This window comes from Tursiops truncatus, chromosome 5 (genome assembly GCF_011762595.2).
Source record: "Tursiops truncatus isolate mTurTru1 chromosome 5, mTurTru1.mat.Y, whole genome shotgun sequence".
NCBI classification, from domain to species: Eukaryota; Metazoa; Chordata; class Mammalia; order Artiodactyla; family Delphinidae; genus Tursiops; species Tursiops truncatus.
Window position 1 is genome coordinate 19,271,886 of NC_047038.1, and position 16,516 is coordinate 19,288,401.

The 16,516-nt window shown below is 36.9% G+C and overlaps 1 protein-coding gene across 4 annotated transcripts in view; it reads right to left on the reverse strand.

Annotated features, from left to right (window-relative positions):
* The window catches only part of BLTP1 (bridge-like lipid transfer protein family member 1), a 207,206-nt gene that overhangs the window by 121,695 nt on the left and 68,995 nt on the right, over window positions 1-16,516 (reverse strand). For all 4 annotated transcript variants that reach the window (XM_073804868.1, XM_033856712.2, XM_033856714.2 and 1 more), the window contains exons 21-22: window positions 6,779-7,006; window positions 5,853-5,990 (exon numbers count right to left, since the gene is read on the reverse strand). In XM_073804868.1, the coding sequence (XP_073660969.1) occupies window positions 5,853-5,990; window positions 6,779-7,006 (366 nt within the window). The remainder of the gene's footprint in view (window positions 1-5,852; window positions 5,991-6,778; window positions 7,007-16,516) is intronic.

Sequence of the window (16,516 nt, forward strand, 5' to 3'; positions counted from 1 at the left end):
CATTTCAAAGAGAAAATTTCTAAGACTTACTCAGAAAGCTAAAGCATATGTCCTAAAATAGGGTATTCCATGCAACACTGGTTTCACAGATGGTTATTAGAAATACAGAATAAAGTAAGTTTGGTAATGCCCTACCCATCAGTCACCAATTTCTATAGAATCTACCTCCCAATCTCTCACAAATGCACTGAGTTTCTTCCAGCTTCACTGCTATCATCCTGGTCCAAATAATACAACCTCTTGCCAGGATCTCCCAAGCCTTAACTTTTACATATCTCTGGTCCACACTCTACAAAACCACCACAGAGATCTTTTAAAATCAAGTTTTATCATGTTTTTATCTTAAGACTATTACATGCTACCAAAGTACCTCATTCCTCTCCTTGTAGCACTTTTTACACTTGAAATTATTTATCTTAATTTTACCATGACAGTCTTTTTAGTGTGTGTGTGTGCAGGCCATCTTACAGGGTTAATGTTCCTTGTTTCAACACAAATTTTGGGAACTGCGTTCATAAAAAAGTGTTTTTAAGAATAGAGTTAAGTTGAATTCATAAAGAATTCTTAAAAGTTCATTTCAAATTGTGAGTATAACAATAGCTCTAGAAACTCTTCTGACACATTTTTAAATTTTATTTTCGTCTAAGCTGTGTGACAGTATATATAATCACTTAACTTCTCCAGGCCTCAGTTCCCTTCTGTTTTATCTGATGCAGCTGGAGAAGATGGTCAATAAAGATCACTTCTGGCACTGAGATTCAATAATTCTCAGGATAAAGCTTTTGATAGCTTTTTCTGAGCTCAAAAATACATGTGGATCTTGGCTTGGAAGAATCAATATTGTTAAAATGTCCACGCTACCCAAAGCAATCTACAGACTCAATGCAATCCCTATCAAAATTCCAATGGCATCTTTCAAAGAAATAGAACAAATAATCCTAGAATTCGTATAGAACCACAAAAAACCCCAAATACCCAAAGTAATCTTGAAAAAGACAAAAGAAAGCTGGAGGTATCATGCTCCCTTATCTCAAACTCTATCACATAGCTGTAATAATCAAAACAGTATGGTATTAGCATAACAACAGACACATAAGTCAATGGAACAGAATAGAGAGCCCAGAAATAAACACACATATATATGGTCAATTAATTTACAGCAAAGGATCCAAGAATATACAATGAGGAAAGGAGAGTCTCTTCAATAAACAGTGCTGGGAAAACTCAGTAACACATACTAAAAGAATGAAACTCAATCACTATCTTATACCATATACAAAAATCAACTCAAAATTAATTAGAGACTTGAATGTAAGACCTGAAACCATAAAACTCCTAGAAGAAAATATCAGAAGTAGACTCTCTGACATGGGCTTGGTGATTATTTTTTTAATCTAACACCAAAGGCAAAGCAACAAAAGCAAAAATAAACAAGTGGGACTACATCAAACTAAAAAGCTTCTTTGTAGCAAAGGAAACTATCAACAAAATGAAAAGGCGACCTGCAGAAGAAAAGAAAATATTTGCAGGGCTTCCCTGGTGGCACAGTGGTTGAGAAGCTGCCTGCCAATGTAGGGGACACAGGTTCGAGCCCTGGTCTGGGAAGATCCCACATGCCACGGAGTAACTAGGCCTGTGAGCCACAACTACTGAGCCTGCACGTCTGGAGCCTGTGCTCCGCAACAAGAGAGGCCGCAACAGTGAGAGGCCCACGCACTGCGATGAAGAGTGGCCCCTGCTCGCCGCAACTAGAGAAAGCCCTCACACAGAAACGAAGATCCAACACAGCCAAAAATAAGTAAATAAATAAATAAATTTATTTAAAAAAAAGAAAATATTTGCAAATCATAAATCTGATACAGGTCTAATACCCAAAATATATAAAGAATTCCCACAACTCAATAGCAAAAAAACAAACAATCCAATTTAAGAAATGGGCAGATGATCTGAATAGCTATTTCTCCAAAGAGGACATGCAGAAGGTCAACAGACACATGAAAAGATGCTCAACGTCACTAAACATCAGGGAAATGCAAATCAAAACCATAGTGAGATATCCTTCACACCTGTCAGAATGGCTCTCATCAAAAAGAACACAAATAACAAATGTTGGCAAGGATTGGAGAAAAGGGAACCCTTGTGCACTGTTGGTGGGAATGTAAATTGGTGCATCCACTATGGAGAATAATGGTGGTTTCTCAAAAAATTAAAAATAGAACTGCCATATGATTCAGCAATTCCACTTCTGGGTAGTTATCCGAAGGAAACACTAATTCAAAGAGATACATGCATTGCCATGTTCACTGCAGTATTATTTACAAAAGCCAAGATACGGAAAAAACCTGTCTATCAGTGGATGAATGGATAAAGAAATTATGGTGAATATATATACATACATATATATGTGTATATATATATACACACACACATACAGTGGAATATCAGTCATAAAGAAATTATAGTGAATATATATGTGTGTGTATATATATACACACACATATACAGTGGAATATTAGTCATAAAGAAATTATGGTGAATATATATATACACATATATATGTGTGTATATATATATATATATATACACACACACACACATACGCACACATACAGTGGAATATCAGTCATAAAAAAAGAAGGAAATCTTGCCATTTGCAACAACATAAATGGACCTCGAGGGCAATATGCCAAGTGAAATAAGTAAGATAGAGAAAGACAAATACCATATGATCCCTCTTACATGTGGAATCTAAAAAAAGCTCATAGAATACAGAAAACAGATTGGTGGTTGCCAGAGCTGAGAGTAGGGGGTGGGGGAAATGGGTGAAAGGGGTCAAAAGGCAAAAGAAAATAAAGTGCATTTGGCCTTAAAGTTGGGGGGGAGGGGTTCATGCAGACGAGACAGGGGGTATTGAGGGCATGATGCCTTTATCCGTCACTACCACCCAGCTTGTCTATTTTTATTATTTTTAGCCACATAGGTTATCACAGGGACCATCCAAATGTATTTTCCAAGAATGTTCAGGGCCCACATATGCATCTGCTGTTAGTATATTAGAGCACCATCAGAAAGTCAGCTATTTATGACTTTTGAATGCCACTGTACCTACACAGACACTTAGGTGAGTTTATCTCAAAGACAATGTCTATTTCTCAAAGACAATGAAGTCCACTCTTTGAAAAATACTAGAAAATGAAGGTTGATTTCTTGGTACTTCAAACCCAACATGCCCAGAAACGCATCATCTTCCCCTATAAACCAGTTCCTCCTCCTGTATTCTTTATCTCCCACTGGCTAAGTTAATTGCCCAAGGCAAAAATCAGGCATCATCCTGGATTCTATCCTCTCTCTCACCACCCACTGCCAAAAAAACAAAAACAAACATGTGGATCTTGGCTTGTCCTAAAGGTAAAGCCTACCTAGTCACCAATAAAGATTATATTCTAAATTTTATTACGGCTTGCATCGTTTAGTGGGTTGAATTGTGTCCCCTATGAAGACACGTTCAATTCCTAAGCTCAGGTACCTGTGAATGTGATCTTATTTGGAAATAGGGTCTTGACGAATGTAATCAAGTTAAAATGTGATTACACTGGATTACAGTGGGCCCTGATCCAAGCAACAGTGTCCTTGTAAGGGGAAAACTTAGACACACAGACTCATGGAGAGAATGCCACGTGAAGACAGAGGCAGAGATTTGAGTGATACAACTACAAAACAAGGAATGCCAAGGATTGTTAGCGACCACCAAAAGCTAGGAAAAGACAAGGAAGGATCCTCTCCTACGGCCTTGAAAGAGAGCATGGCCCTGCCAAACACACCAATTTCAGACTTCCAGGCTCCAAAACTGTGAAAGAATAAGTTTCTGTTGTTCTAAGCCACCCAGTGTGGGGTACCTTGCATTGGCAGCCCTAGAAAACTAATATACATCAAAAGATGATCAAGTAAAAAGTGTGTGGTTTCATAAGTCAGACACAATAATAGACCCATCACATTAGATCCTTAACCTTGAAGTTCTGCACTAAGACTAATGCTACCAGAAATAAGCAGCTACAGGTGAGTGACCCAGAACTGAGTCTTGAGGGCAGTCACAGTGTGAAGCTTCCCACCATGAAAGAGTATTAGATAGTATAAAGACAAAAGAAGAAAATATTTCTTAGGGATGCTAGCACTACAAAATGTAAGCAAATTAAGTAGATAAGCAAATTCCAAGAAAATATGTATAGACTATGCTTGTCTTCGGGGTGAATTATGAAGTGTTAACCATCCAGGAAACAAAACATCACTAATACTTCTACTACTGCCTTGATATCTCCATTCCCTGAATTCCCTTTCTTATCACCAAATAAATCACACCTTACACTTCAGTCTCTGTACAAGTTTGCCAGTAATTCTATAATTAGGGTTAATATGAATTTTCATAATAAACTCAATAAAATATTTTTTATATCTACTGAAGTCTTTTGAGAATGCAGTGATTAAAATAGAAGTTGAAGTATCACCAGGTACTCACAAGCAACCAGAGATGCTCACCTAAGATTCTCAGAACTCAGTCATAAGAAGATATTTCCCTTTTACCTTTACTAATTTCCTCAACAGACTGAAAAAAGGAGATGGGCTCCCTCTCCATACACTTGCCTCCCAAAATAAAAAAACAACCAATTCTAATGACCCACTAATTAGAGAGAGGACAAGAGTTATTTTTAAGGTTTCATGTGACAAGTTAAAAGTGTTAACACAAGTGAGATCTTTGTGATGATAGAATAGTTCTGTATCTTGATTTGGGTGGCAGTTACACAAATCTACACGTGATAAGATGACACAGAACGATGCACACATATTGTGCCAATGTCAATCTCCTGGTTTTGATACTATACCATAATTATGTAAAAGATCAACATGGAGGAAACACAGAAACTCTCTGTACTACCTTTGTAACCTCCTATAAATCTATAATTCTTCTGAAATAAAAGTTTTTAAAAAAGAAATATTCTGTGGCAAAAACTATCATACATTAAGTGTTACGTTTTAGCTACTACAATAGAAAAATATAGTCAGTTATGGCAAAAGAGTGAAAAGGGGTATGCTCTTTTAAATCAGATGATCAGTTACTACATAGACTCCATAGTGAGTTATCATTCATTGATGATTCACTGTCAGATTCTTCCTCCTGTTTATAATTTTACTTTGCTTTGTACTAAAAAACATCATAGTTCTAAAACATACAACTTGACTAAAAGTAGGAAAGAGCCTTAAAGTAGTGGTAGACGCCAAGAGAAGCCATTGGCATTAAAAAATAATAAAGTAATAATCTACCCAGGAATGTAAAATATTCCCATTTGATGAATGTCACCAGTTCACTTCCAAAAGAGCCTCAGGAATATCTTGAGGAATTAACAAAGTATCTGGTAGGTACATTAGATGAAAAGAATAAATCATTGACCATGTAGGTACGCATGTTTTCAAGATTTATGGTACTGGTTAATATTAATACTTAGGTTGTGATTTTCAACACTATCTACCAACATTGTATACAATTAGTTTTTCCCTTCCATAAACATAAGAGAAAGTTAGAAAGTATTTCTTTCCATTTCTAAAAACAATAGATATTAAATATAATTGTTTGGGATCATATAAATAAGGAAATAAGCAGAGGAAAAAAAAGAAGAACTAAGATTCTTGAAACAATTCTCATATATACACACAATACAAAACTGCTTAGTACAGTTAAATTAAAGGTCCCTAATTTTAAGAGCTATATATTCCATGCTCTGAAGTTAACACATTGTTTTGACCCCAAAAATAGTAATAATAAATCTCTAAGTCTTTACCATAACTCAGTTTCACATTACCTGATAGTTATCACTGACAAACACATTCAGGGGTGACAGGACAAGTTGCAGCATGGTCTCCCTAAATCCTTTTTTCATTTCAAAACATAGTCTTTCCAAAAAAGCTGTAGGACACTCAGGGCCATCAGTAGTTCCATGCTAAAGTCAAGCAAAACACCATAATCAAGATACAGATAAAGACCAAGGAAGTACAGGAAAATAGAAATTACATTTATACAATTAAAAGACTGATATTTTACAAGGAGAAACAGTGCTTACTGACAAAAAAAAGTATTCTGTCCCCAGAAAAAGACATTAGGTTCACTAAGCACCAGAGGTGATTCCTTTCCCGTGCAACCCTAAGAACATGACATGGACCCAGTATGCAGCACAATGCTCTAGGGCCACACCCTCCCTATCTGGCCTGGCTCCAATGGCCATGGGTTCTTTGGACAATATAATCTGATTTCAAGTCAGCCCCAAGAGGCCCAAGGGTCATCCTTTAGAGTAAACCAGGATACTGTGCTGAATCCAAACCGCTGACACAACTCAACCTCCAGGGTCAAGTCTGAATCTTGATTTTGTAATAGGTCTAACATCCCAGACTGGTCTGGAGTTAGAGATAAAGGCTAAAAAAATATGAAGTCCTAGGACATCCATCAGGCTAACTATAAACCTAGCAACTCAACAGCATGGCAAAATGTTCTAAACTTATATAGAACAGCAAAGAAGGAACTAAAGTGAAAGAAGAAAAACAGAACGGAAAATTATCAGTGATCGGGTAATTATACTATGAAGAAAATAATAAACTAGCTTTATAAAAAGATAAATTCAGAAGTGTTTTTGAATGTGAATTTTTTATGTAAGTGTGTGCACACACAGACACAGTTTCCTATGCTGAGTGGATTTCATAATAAACTCGACTATTTTGACACGTAAACACTTACAACAGGAAGACGCCCGTGAACTTTGTGCAAATTAACAAGTACAGTAATATCCCAAGGACGCAAGGTAAGCGGATGAATTGACTTGGCTGAACTTTCATTTTCTTTTTTGTCATTTTCCATTCCAACAGCAGTCCACCCAGAGCTGGATGATGTTGACAGTGACAGAACAGGACTTGAAATAACCTCTTCAAAATCCATATACATGTCATCTTCCCCAAAGTAGTTTTCCTACAAATATTAAGAATAAATTGCCATCAAAAGAGATATGTAACAATAACTTTTCACCTTGGAGCCTGAAATCTGTAAACTAAGCAATTCTTTAACCTCTTTTAAAGCATCAGTCTATTTCCTTTAAATGAAAACAAGATACATATATTTAAGGCACCCACTTAATACTTAACTACATATATTTAAGCAGCCACTTACTTGGCTGCTTAGCAAATAACTATTCCGTAGCAAAAAAAAAAAAAAAACCCACAAAAAGTTACAGAAGTTTGTAGTAAAGCTTCATGATAACACCACCTCTAATTATAGCAAAAACTTGCAATTTAGATCCTAAAAGAAACCTATGAAGATTTGAAAGCTTCAGTTGTTTTCAATCTGTGCTTCTCAGAGTTCTGAGGTAATAATACCCAGAGATATCCTTTGAGGGAAGCAGATCAATTCACTAAAAATCAATTTGGAAAAATCCAATTAGCTAAATCTGTAATTTATATATTACAGTTGGAATATTTATCAGGAATATTTTAACAGCTTTAATAAGAATGCCCCACTTTTGGTTACTTGTGACAAAAACATTATAAATAGTTTATAAATAGTTATAAACTATTTATTATAACTATTTATTATAAATAGTTACCAAATAAACTATTTATTTATTATAACTATTTATTATAAATAGTTACCAAATGTGAACTTCCTTTCACACAGTTCATCCTGGTTTCTTAAGTATTCGAATTTCAGAAGTGTTTCAACAATTAATATCTGGTTTCTTTTGCATCAGAATTTAAATTTCTTTTTTAATTGAGATTCTTTTTTCTTCCTATTAATTCCAAATTTAAATTTAGCCTATTTGATCTGTCAGTAGTAATCAAAAAGTTGTTAAAATATTCCAATTAACACTGTTGACTACATTTGCTCAATATTAAAACCAAGGTAGTATTTTGGTAAATTCTGCATTTTGGTTATTGACATATTTATTTTCTGGCTAAGGTTCTGGATATACAGCCAATTAATATCCTTTCACAGGAAAGGATATTGAAGGGCTTAAGGTCATTCAGTTAATTACTGGCAGGGCAAATATTAAAATCCCAAATATACTGACTTGCAGAACTGGGGCTTTTTCCTCTATTCTCTACTGTCATCTGCCTCTAAATAATACAGGTCCTACTTAGAACCTGCTTGATTTAATTGTGCTTATATAACTCCGAAGCACAGACAAATTCAAACACAAATAGAAAGGTAAATAAATATTGGTTTTTATCCTGAATTCCAACATTAAGTTTGTAAAACTCAAAATAAATATCTAATTGATTTCAATCAACATTAAAAACCTAGAGTTATTTGGAGCAGTAGTTCTCCCTCAGATCATCTGAGAAGCCTTTTCAAAACATACATGCTGTCCCAGTCCTGGAGATGGGTTCATCAGGTTTATAGTGGCCATGGAGTCCAGAGACAAGCAGAAAATGGAAGTTCCTTTGGTGATTTTACCTGCAAATGGCCTCCAGACCTCATCATCTCTGCCCTACCTCCCCTCCACACAACTTATCTAAGGAGTCAATGTATTCTACTGATGTTTATTAGCTTTCAACATACTAAGAGTTACCAACAAATCATTAGAAATGTTATTCTTATTTTAGCTAATTTTTAAAAACACTAGCTTAATAATTTCTTATTTTTAAAAGATTCCCTTGTAGTCTCTTACAATTTTTAACCCTAAAAAGAAAAGGTTCCTATAGATTCCTACAATTAAAGGAAAAAGATTCTCTTGGGCATAATGTTCAATTTGCTACTAAACCAATCTCCGCTTAATTATCTGAAATAGAAATAACTCATATCAGATTCTTTAGGGATTACTGAATCTCCAACATAATAAAAGACATCTGCTAAGTTTTATTAAATGTGTCAATGACTGTTTTTAAACAGTTATAAAACACTAGGAGTCTTTTATGCATTAACACATTTGTACCTGTTGAGTATTATCAACAAAATGTACTTTTTAAATCATAACTCTTTAAAAGCTAGCCTAATGTTAAATGTTAATGTTGGTGTCTGATTTAAGTTTTGTGAGGATTTTTAATATGTGAGTTCCATCTATAAGAGTTAATTTCTTAAGAATTCACTAAAAAATTACCAAAAGTTTGATTGAAGTATCTGGCAAGTAGTAATATATTATGGCAAACTTTTATGATATTTTAACATTAGTGAATGTATACAAATATTTACAACTACAAATAAAAATCCTATTTCCATTTTAAACAACCCTAGAAAAAACCATTGGCTTACAGAATTGGGAAAATGTATTCTTTTGTCAAGTTTTTAGCAATGTATGACGTTAAGAATGGTAAACTACATTTTCAGTTTACTTACGAGTCCTCTGTAATTTTAATTTCCCAGAAATATTTTATTACATGAGTATCAAGTAACCTAGTTTAAGTAACAGGAGACTGTCATTTTTTTCCCCAGCTAAAAATTAATACTTATCCAATCATACTCATTCCTCAAAATAAAAAAAGAAAAAGGAAAAAACAGTTATTATCAACAATAGTTAGAAGACAGCTGATAAAATCAGAAATGAAGAAAAAAAAAAACCCTACAAATACTCTGTTTCCAATATTGTTTTTTAAAATCAAAACTTGATAGCCAGGCTTCTCTTCAAGACCAATAAAACTATTTTTTACATAATTTTTAAAGGTTATACTCCATTTACAGTTATTACAAAATAATGGCTATATTCCCCTTTAAAACTATTTTTTAATAAGAAAAACATATATGTCATATATACGCTTAATCCATGGTTACTATTTGCTACCACTATTTAGATTCAGATTTCCTTCTTCCATTAAGAATAAATGCAGGAAGATGGCGGAAGAGTAAGACAAAGAGATCACCTTCCTCCCCACAGATACATCAGAAATACATCTACACGTGGAACAACTCCTACAGAACACCCACTGAACACTGGCAGAAGACCTCAGACCTCCCAAAAGGCAAGAAACTCCCCACGTACCTGGGTAGGGCAAAAGAATAAACAGAGACAAAAGAATAGGGACGGGACCTGCACCAGTGGGAGGGAGCTGTGAAGGAGGAAAGGTTTCCACACACTAGGAAGCCCCTTCGTGGGCGGAGACTGTGGGTGGCGGAGGGGGGAAGCTTCGGAGCCTCAGAGGAGAGCGCAGCCACAGGGGTGCGGAGGGCAAAGCGGAGAGATTCCCGCACAGAGGATCGGTGCCGACCAGCACTCACCAGGCCGAGAGGCTTTTCTGCTCACCCGCCGGGGCGGGTGGGGTCTGGGAGCTGAGGTTCGGGCTTCAAAGGTCAGACCCCAGGGAGAGGACTGGGGTTGGCGGCGTGAACACAGCCTGAAGGGGGCTAGTGCGCCATGGCTAGCCAGGAAGAATCCGGGAAAAAGTCTGGACCTGCCGAAGAGGCAAGAGACTTTTTCTTCCCTCTTTGTTTCCTGGTGCTCTAGGAGAGGGGATTAAGAGCGCTGCTTAAAGGAGCTCCAGAGACTGGCGCGAGCTGCGGCTAACAGCGCAGACCCCAGAGACGGGCATGAGACGCTAAGGCTGCTGCTGCCGCCACCAAGAAGCCTGTGTGCGAGCACAGGTCACATCCACACCCCCGTCCCGGGAGCCTGTGCAGCCCGCCACTGCCAGGGTCCCGTGATCCAGGGACAACTTCCCCAGGAAAACGCACGGCGCGCCTCAGGCTGGTGCAACGTCACGCTGGCCTCTGATGCCGCAGGCTTGCCCCGCACTCCGTGCCCCTCCCTCCCCGCAGCCTGAGTGACCCCGAGCTCCCGAATCAGCGGCTCCTTTAACCTGGTCCTGTCTGAGCGATGAACAGATGCCCTCCGGCAACCTACACGTAGAAGTGGGGCCAAATCCAAAGCGGAGACCCCAGAGCTGTGAGAACAAAGAAGAGAAAGGGAAATCTCTCCCAGCAGCCTCAGAAGCAGCGGATTAAATCTCCCCAATCAACTTGATGTACCCTGCATCTCTGAAATACCTGAATAGACAATGAATCATCCCAAATTGAGGAGGTGGACTTTGAGAGCAAGATTTATGATTTTTTCCCCTTTTCCTCTTTTTGTGAGTGTGTATGTGTATGCTTCTGTGTGAGATTTTGTCTGTATAGCTTTGCTTTCGCCATTTGTCCTAGGGTTCTGTCCATCTGTTTTTTTTGTTTGTTTGTTTTTTATTTTTACTTAAAAATTTTTTTTTCTTAATAATTATATTTTATTTTAATAATTTTTATTTTATCTTACTTTATTTTATTTTATTTTGTCCTCTTTCTTTCTTTCTTTCTACTTTTTCTCCCTTTTATTCAGAGCCGTGTGAATGAAAGGCTCTTGGTGCTGCAGCCAGGAGTCAGTGCTGTGCCTCTGAGGTGGGAGAGCCAACTTGGGACACGTGTCCACAAGAGACCTCCCAGCTCCACGTAATATCAAACGGTGAAAATCTCCCAAAGATCTCCATCTCAACACCAAGACCCAGCTTCACTCAATGACCAGAAAGCTATAGTGCTGGACACCCTGTGCCAAACAATTAGCAAGACAGGAACACAACCCCACCCATTAGCAGTGAGGCTGCCTAAAATCATAATAAGGCCACAGACACCCCAAAACACACCACCAGACGTGGACCTGCCCACCAGAAAGACAAGACTCAGCCTCATCCACCAGAACACAGGCACTAGTCCCCTCCACCAGGAAGCCTACACAACCCACTGAACCAACCTTAGCCACTGGGGACAGACACCAAAAACAACTGGAACTATGAACCTGCAGCCTGCAAAAAGGAGACCCCAAACACAGTAAGATAAGCAAAATGAGAAGACAGAGAAAACACAGCAGAGGAAGGAGCAAGATAAAAACCCACCAGACCTAACAAATGAAGAGAAAATAGGCAATCTACCTGAAAAAGAATTCAGAATAATGACAGTAAAGATGATCCAAAATCTTGGAAGTAGAATAGACAAAATGCAAGAAACATTTAACAAGGTCCTAGAAGAACTAAAGATGAAACAAGCAACGATGAACAACACAATAAATGAAATTAAAAATACTCTAGATGGGATCAATAGCAGAATAACTGAGGCAGAAGAACGGATAAGTGACCTGGAAGATAAAATAGTGAAAATAACTACTACAGAGCAGAATAAAGAAAAAAGAATGAAAAGAACTGAGGATGGTCTCAGAGACCTCTGGGACAACATTAAATGCACCAACATTCGACTTATATGGGTCCCAGAAGAAGAAGAGAAAAAGAAAGGGATTGAGATAATATTTGAAGAGATTATAGTTGAAAACTTCCCTAATATGGGAAAGGAAATAGTTAATCTAGTCCAGGAAGCACAGAGAGTCCCATACAGGATAAATCCAAGGAGAAATACGCCAAGACACATATTAATCAAACTGTCAAAAATTAAATACAAAGAAAACATATTAAAAGCAGCAAGGGAAAAATAACACACAAGGGAATCCCCATAAGGTTAACAGCTGATCTTTCAGCAGAAACTCTGCAAGCCAGAAGGGACTGCCAGGACATATTTAAAGTGATAAAGGAGAAAACCTTACAACCAAGATTATTCTACCCAGCAAGGATCTCATTCAGATTTGATGCAGAAATTAAAACCTTTACAAACAAGCAAAAGCTGACAGAGTTCAGCACCACCAAACCAGCTTTACAACAAATGCTAAAGGAACTTCTCTAGGCAAGAAACACAAGAGAAGGAAAAGACCTACAATAACAAACGCAAAACAATTAAGAAAATGGGAATAGGAACATACATAACGATAATTACCTTAAATGTAAATGGATTAAATGCTCCCACCAAAAGACACAGACTGGCTAAATGCATATAAAAACAAGACCCATATATATGCTGTCTACAAGAGACCCACTTCAGACCTAGGGACACATACAGACTGAAAGTGAGGGGATGGAAAAAGATATTCCATGCAAATGGAAATCAAAAGAAAGCGGGAGTAGCAATTCTCAAATCAGACAAAATGACTTTAAAATAAAGACTATTACAAGAGACAAAGAAGGACACTACATAATGATCAAGGGATCGATCCAAGAAGAAGATATAACAATTGTAAATATTTATGCACCCAACAGAGGAGCACCTCAATACAAAAGGCAAATACTAACAGCCATAAAAGGGGAAATTGACAGTCACACATATTTAGTAGGGGACTTTAACACCCCACTTTCACCAACGGACAGATCATCCAAAATGAAAATAAATAAGGAAACACAAGCTTTAAATGATACATTAAACAAGATGGACTTAATTGATATTTATAGGACATTCCATCCAAAAACAACAGAATACACATTTTTCTCAAGGGCTCATGGAACATTCTCCAGGATAGATCATATCTTGGGTCACAAATGAAGCCTTGGTAAATTTAAGAAAATTGAAATCGTATCAAGTATCTTTCTGACCACAGTGCTATGAGACTAGATATCAATTACAGGAAAAGATCTGTAAAAAGTACAAACACATGGAGGCTAAACAATACACTACTTAATAACGAAGTAATCACTGAAGCAATCAAAAAGGAAATCAAAAAAAACCTAGAAACAAATGACAAAGGAGACAGACGACGCAAAACCTAAGGGATGCAGCAAAAGCAGTTCTAAGAGGGAAGTTTATAGCAATACAATCCTACCTTAAGAAACAGGAAACATCTCCAATAAACAACCTAACCTCGCACCTAAAGCAATGAGAGAAACAAGAACAAAAAAACCCCAAAGTTAGCAGAAGGAAAGAAATCATAAAGATCAGATCAGAAATAAATGAAAAAGAAATGAAGGAAACGATAGCAAAGGTCAATAAAATTAAAAGCTGGTTCTTTGATAAGATAAACAAAATTGATAAACCATTAGCCAGACTCATCAAGAAAAAAAGGGAGAAGACTCAAATCAATAGAATTAGAAATGAAAAAGGAGAAGTAACAACTGACACTGCAGAAATACAAACGATCATGAGAGATTACTACAAGCAACTCTATGCCAATAAAATGGACAATCTGGAAGAAATGGATAAATTCGTAGAAATGCATAACCTGCGAAGACTGAATCAGGAAGAAATAGAAAATATGAACAGACGAATCACAAGCACTTAAATTGAAACTGTGATTAAAAATCTTCCAACAAACAAAATTCCAGGAGCAGATGGCTTCACAGGCGAATTCTATCAAACATTTAGAGAAGAGCTAACACCTATCGTTTTCAAACTCTCCCAAAATATAGAAAGGGAGGAACACTCCCAAACTCCTTCTACGAGGCCACCATCACCCTGATACCAAAACCAGACAAAGATGTCACAAAGAAAGAAAACTACAGGCCAATATCACTGATGAACACACATGCAAAAATCTTCAATAAAATACTAAAAGGATCATACACCATGATCAAGTGGGGTTTATTCCAGGAATGCAAGGATTCTTCCATATAGGCAAATCAATCAACGTGATACACCATATTACAAATTGAAGGAGAAAAACCATATGATCATCTCTATAGATGCAGAGTAAGTTTTTGACAAAATTCAACACCCATTTATGATAAAAACCCTGCAGAAAGTAGGCATAGAGGGAACTTTCCTCAACATAATAAAGGCCATATATGACAAACCCACAGCCAACATCGTCCTCAATGGTGAAATACTGAAATCATTTCCACTAAGATCAGGAAGAAGACAAGGTTGCCCACTCTCACCACTCTTATTCAACATAGTTTTGGAAGTTTTAGCCACAGCAATCAGAGAAGAAAAGGAAATAAAAGGAATCCAAATCGGAAAAGAGGAAGTAAAGCTGCCACTGCTTTTCAGGTGACATGATACTATATAGAGAGAATCCTAAAGATGCTACCAGAAAACTACTAGAGCTAGTTAATGAATTTGGGAAAGTAGCAGGATACAAAATTAATGCACAGAAATATCTTGCATTCCTATACACTAATGATGAAAAATCTGAAAGTGAAATTAAGAAAACACTCCCATTTATGATTCCAACAAAAAGAATAAAATATCCAGGAATAAACCTACCTAAAGAGACAAAAGACCTGTATGCAGAAAATTATAAGACACTGATGAAAGAAATTAAAGATGATACAAATAGATGGAGAGATATACCATGTTCTTGGATTGGAAGAATCAACAATGTGAAAATGACTCTACTATCCAAAGCAATCTACAGATTCAATGCAATCCCTATCAAACTACCAATGGCATTTTTCACAGAACTAGAACAAAAAATTTCACAATTTGTATGGAAACACAAAAGACCCTGAATAGCCAAAGCCATCTTGAGAATGAAAAACAGAGCTGGAGGAATCAGGCTCCCTGCCTTGAGACTATACTACAAAGCTACAGTAATCAAGACAGTATGGTACTGCCACAAAAAGAGGAATATAGCTCAATGGAACAGGATAGAAAGCACAGAGATAAACCCATGCACATATGGTCACCTTATCTTTGATAAAGGAGGCAGGAATGTACAGTGCAGAAAGGACAGCCTCTTCAATAAGTGGTGCTGAGAAAACTGGACGGTACATATAAAAGTGTGAGATTATAACACTCCCTAATACCATACACAAAAATAAACTCAAAATGGATTAAAGACCTAAATTTAAGGCCAGACACTATCAAACTCTTAGAGGAAAACATAGGCAGAACACTCTATGACATAAATCATAGCAAGATCCTTTTTGACCCACCTCCTAGAGAAATGGAAATAAAAACAAAAATAAACAAATGGGACCTAATGAAGCTTCAAAGCTTTTGCATAGCAAAGGAAACCATAAACAAGACCAAAAGACAACCCTCAGAATGGGAGAAAATATTGGCAAGTTAAGCAACTGACAAAGGATTAATCTCCAAAATTTACAAGCAGCTCATGCAGCTCAATAATTAAAAAAAAAACAACCCAATCCAAAAACGGGCAGAAGACCTAAACAGACATTTCTCCAAAGAAGACATACAGATTGCCAACAAACACATGAAAGAATGCTCAACATCATTAATCATTATAGAAATGCAAATCAAAACTACAGTGAGATATCATCTCACACCAGTCAGAATGGCCATCATCAAAAAATCTACAAACAATAAATGCTGGAGAGGGTGTGGAGAAAAGGGAACACTCTTGCACTGCTGGTGGGAATGTGAACTGGTAAAGCCACTATGGAGAACAGTATGGAGGTTCCCTAAAACACTACAAATAGAACTACCATATGACCCAACAATCCCACTACTGGGCATATACCCTGAGAAAACCATAATTCAAATAGAGTCATGTACCAAAATGTTCATTGCAGCTCTATTTACAATAGCCAGGAGATGGAAACAACCTAAGTGTCCATCATCGGATGAATGGATAAAGAAGATGTGGCACATATATACAATGGAATATTACTCAGCCATATAAAGAAATGAAATTGAGTTATTTGCAGTGAGGTGGATGGACCTAGAGTCTGTCATATAGAGTGAAGTAAGTCAGAA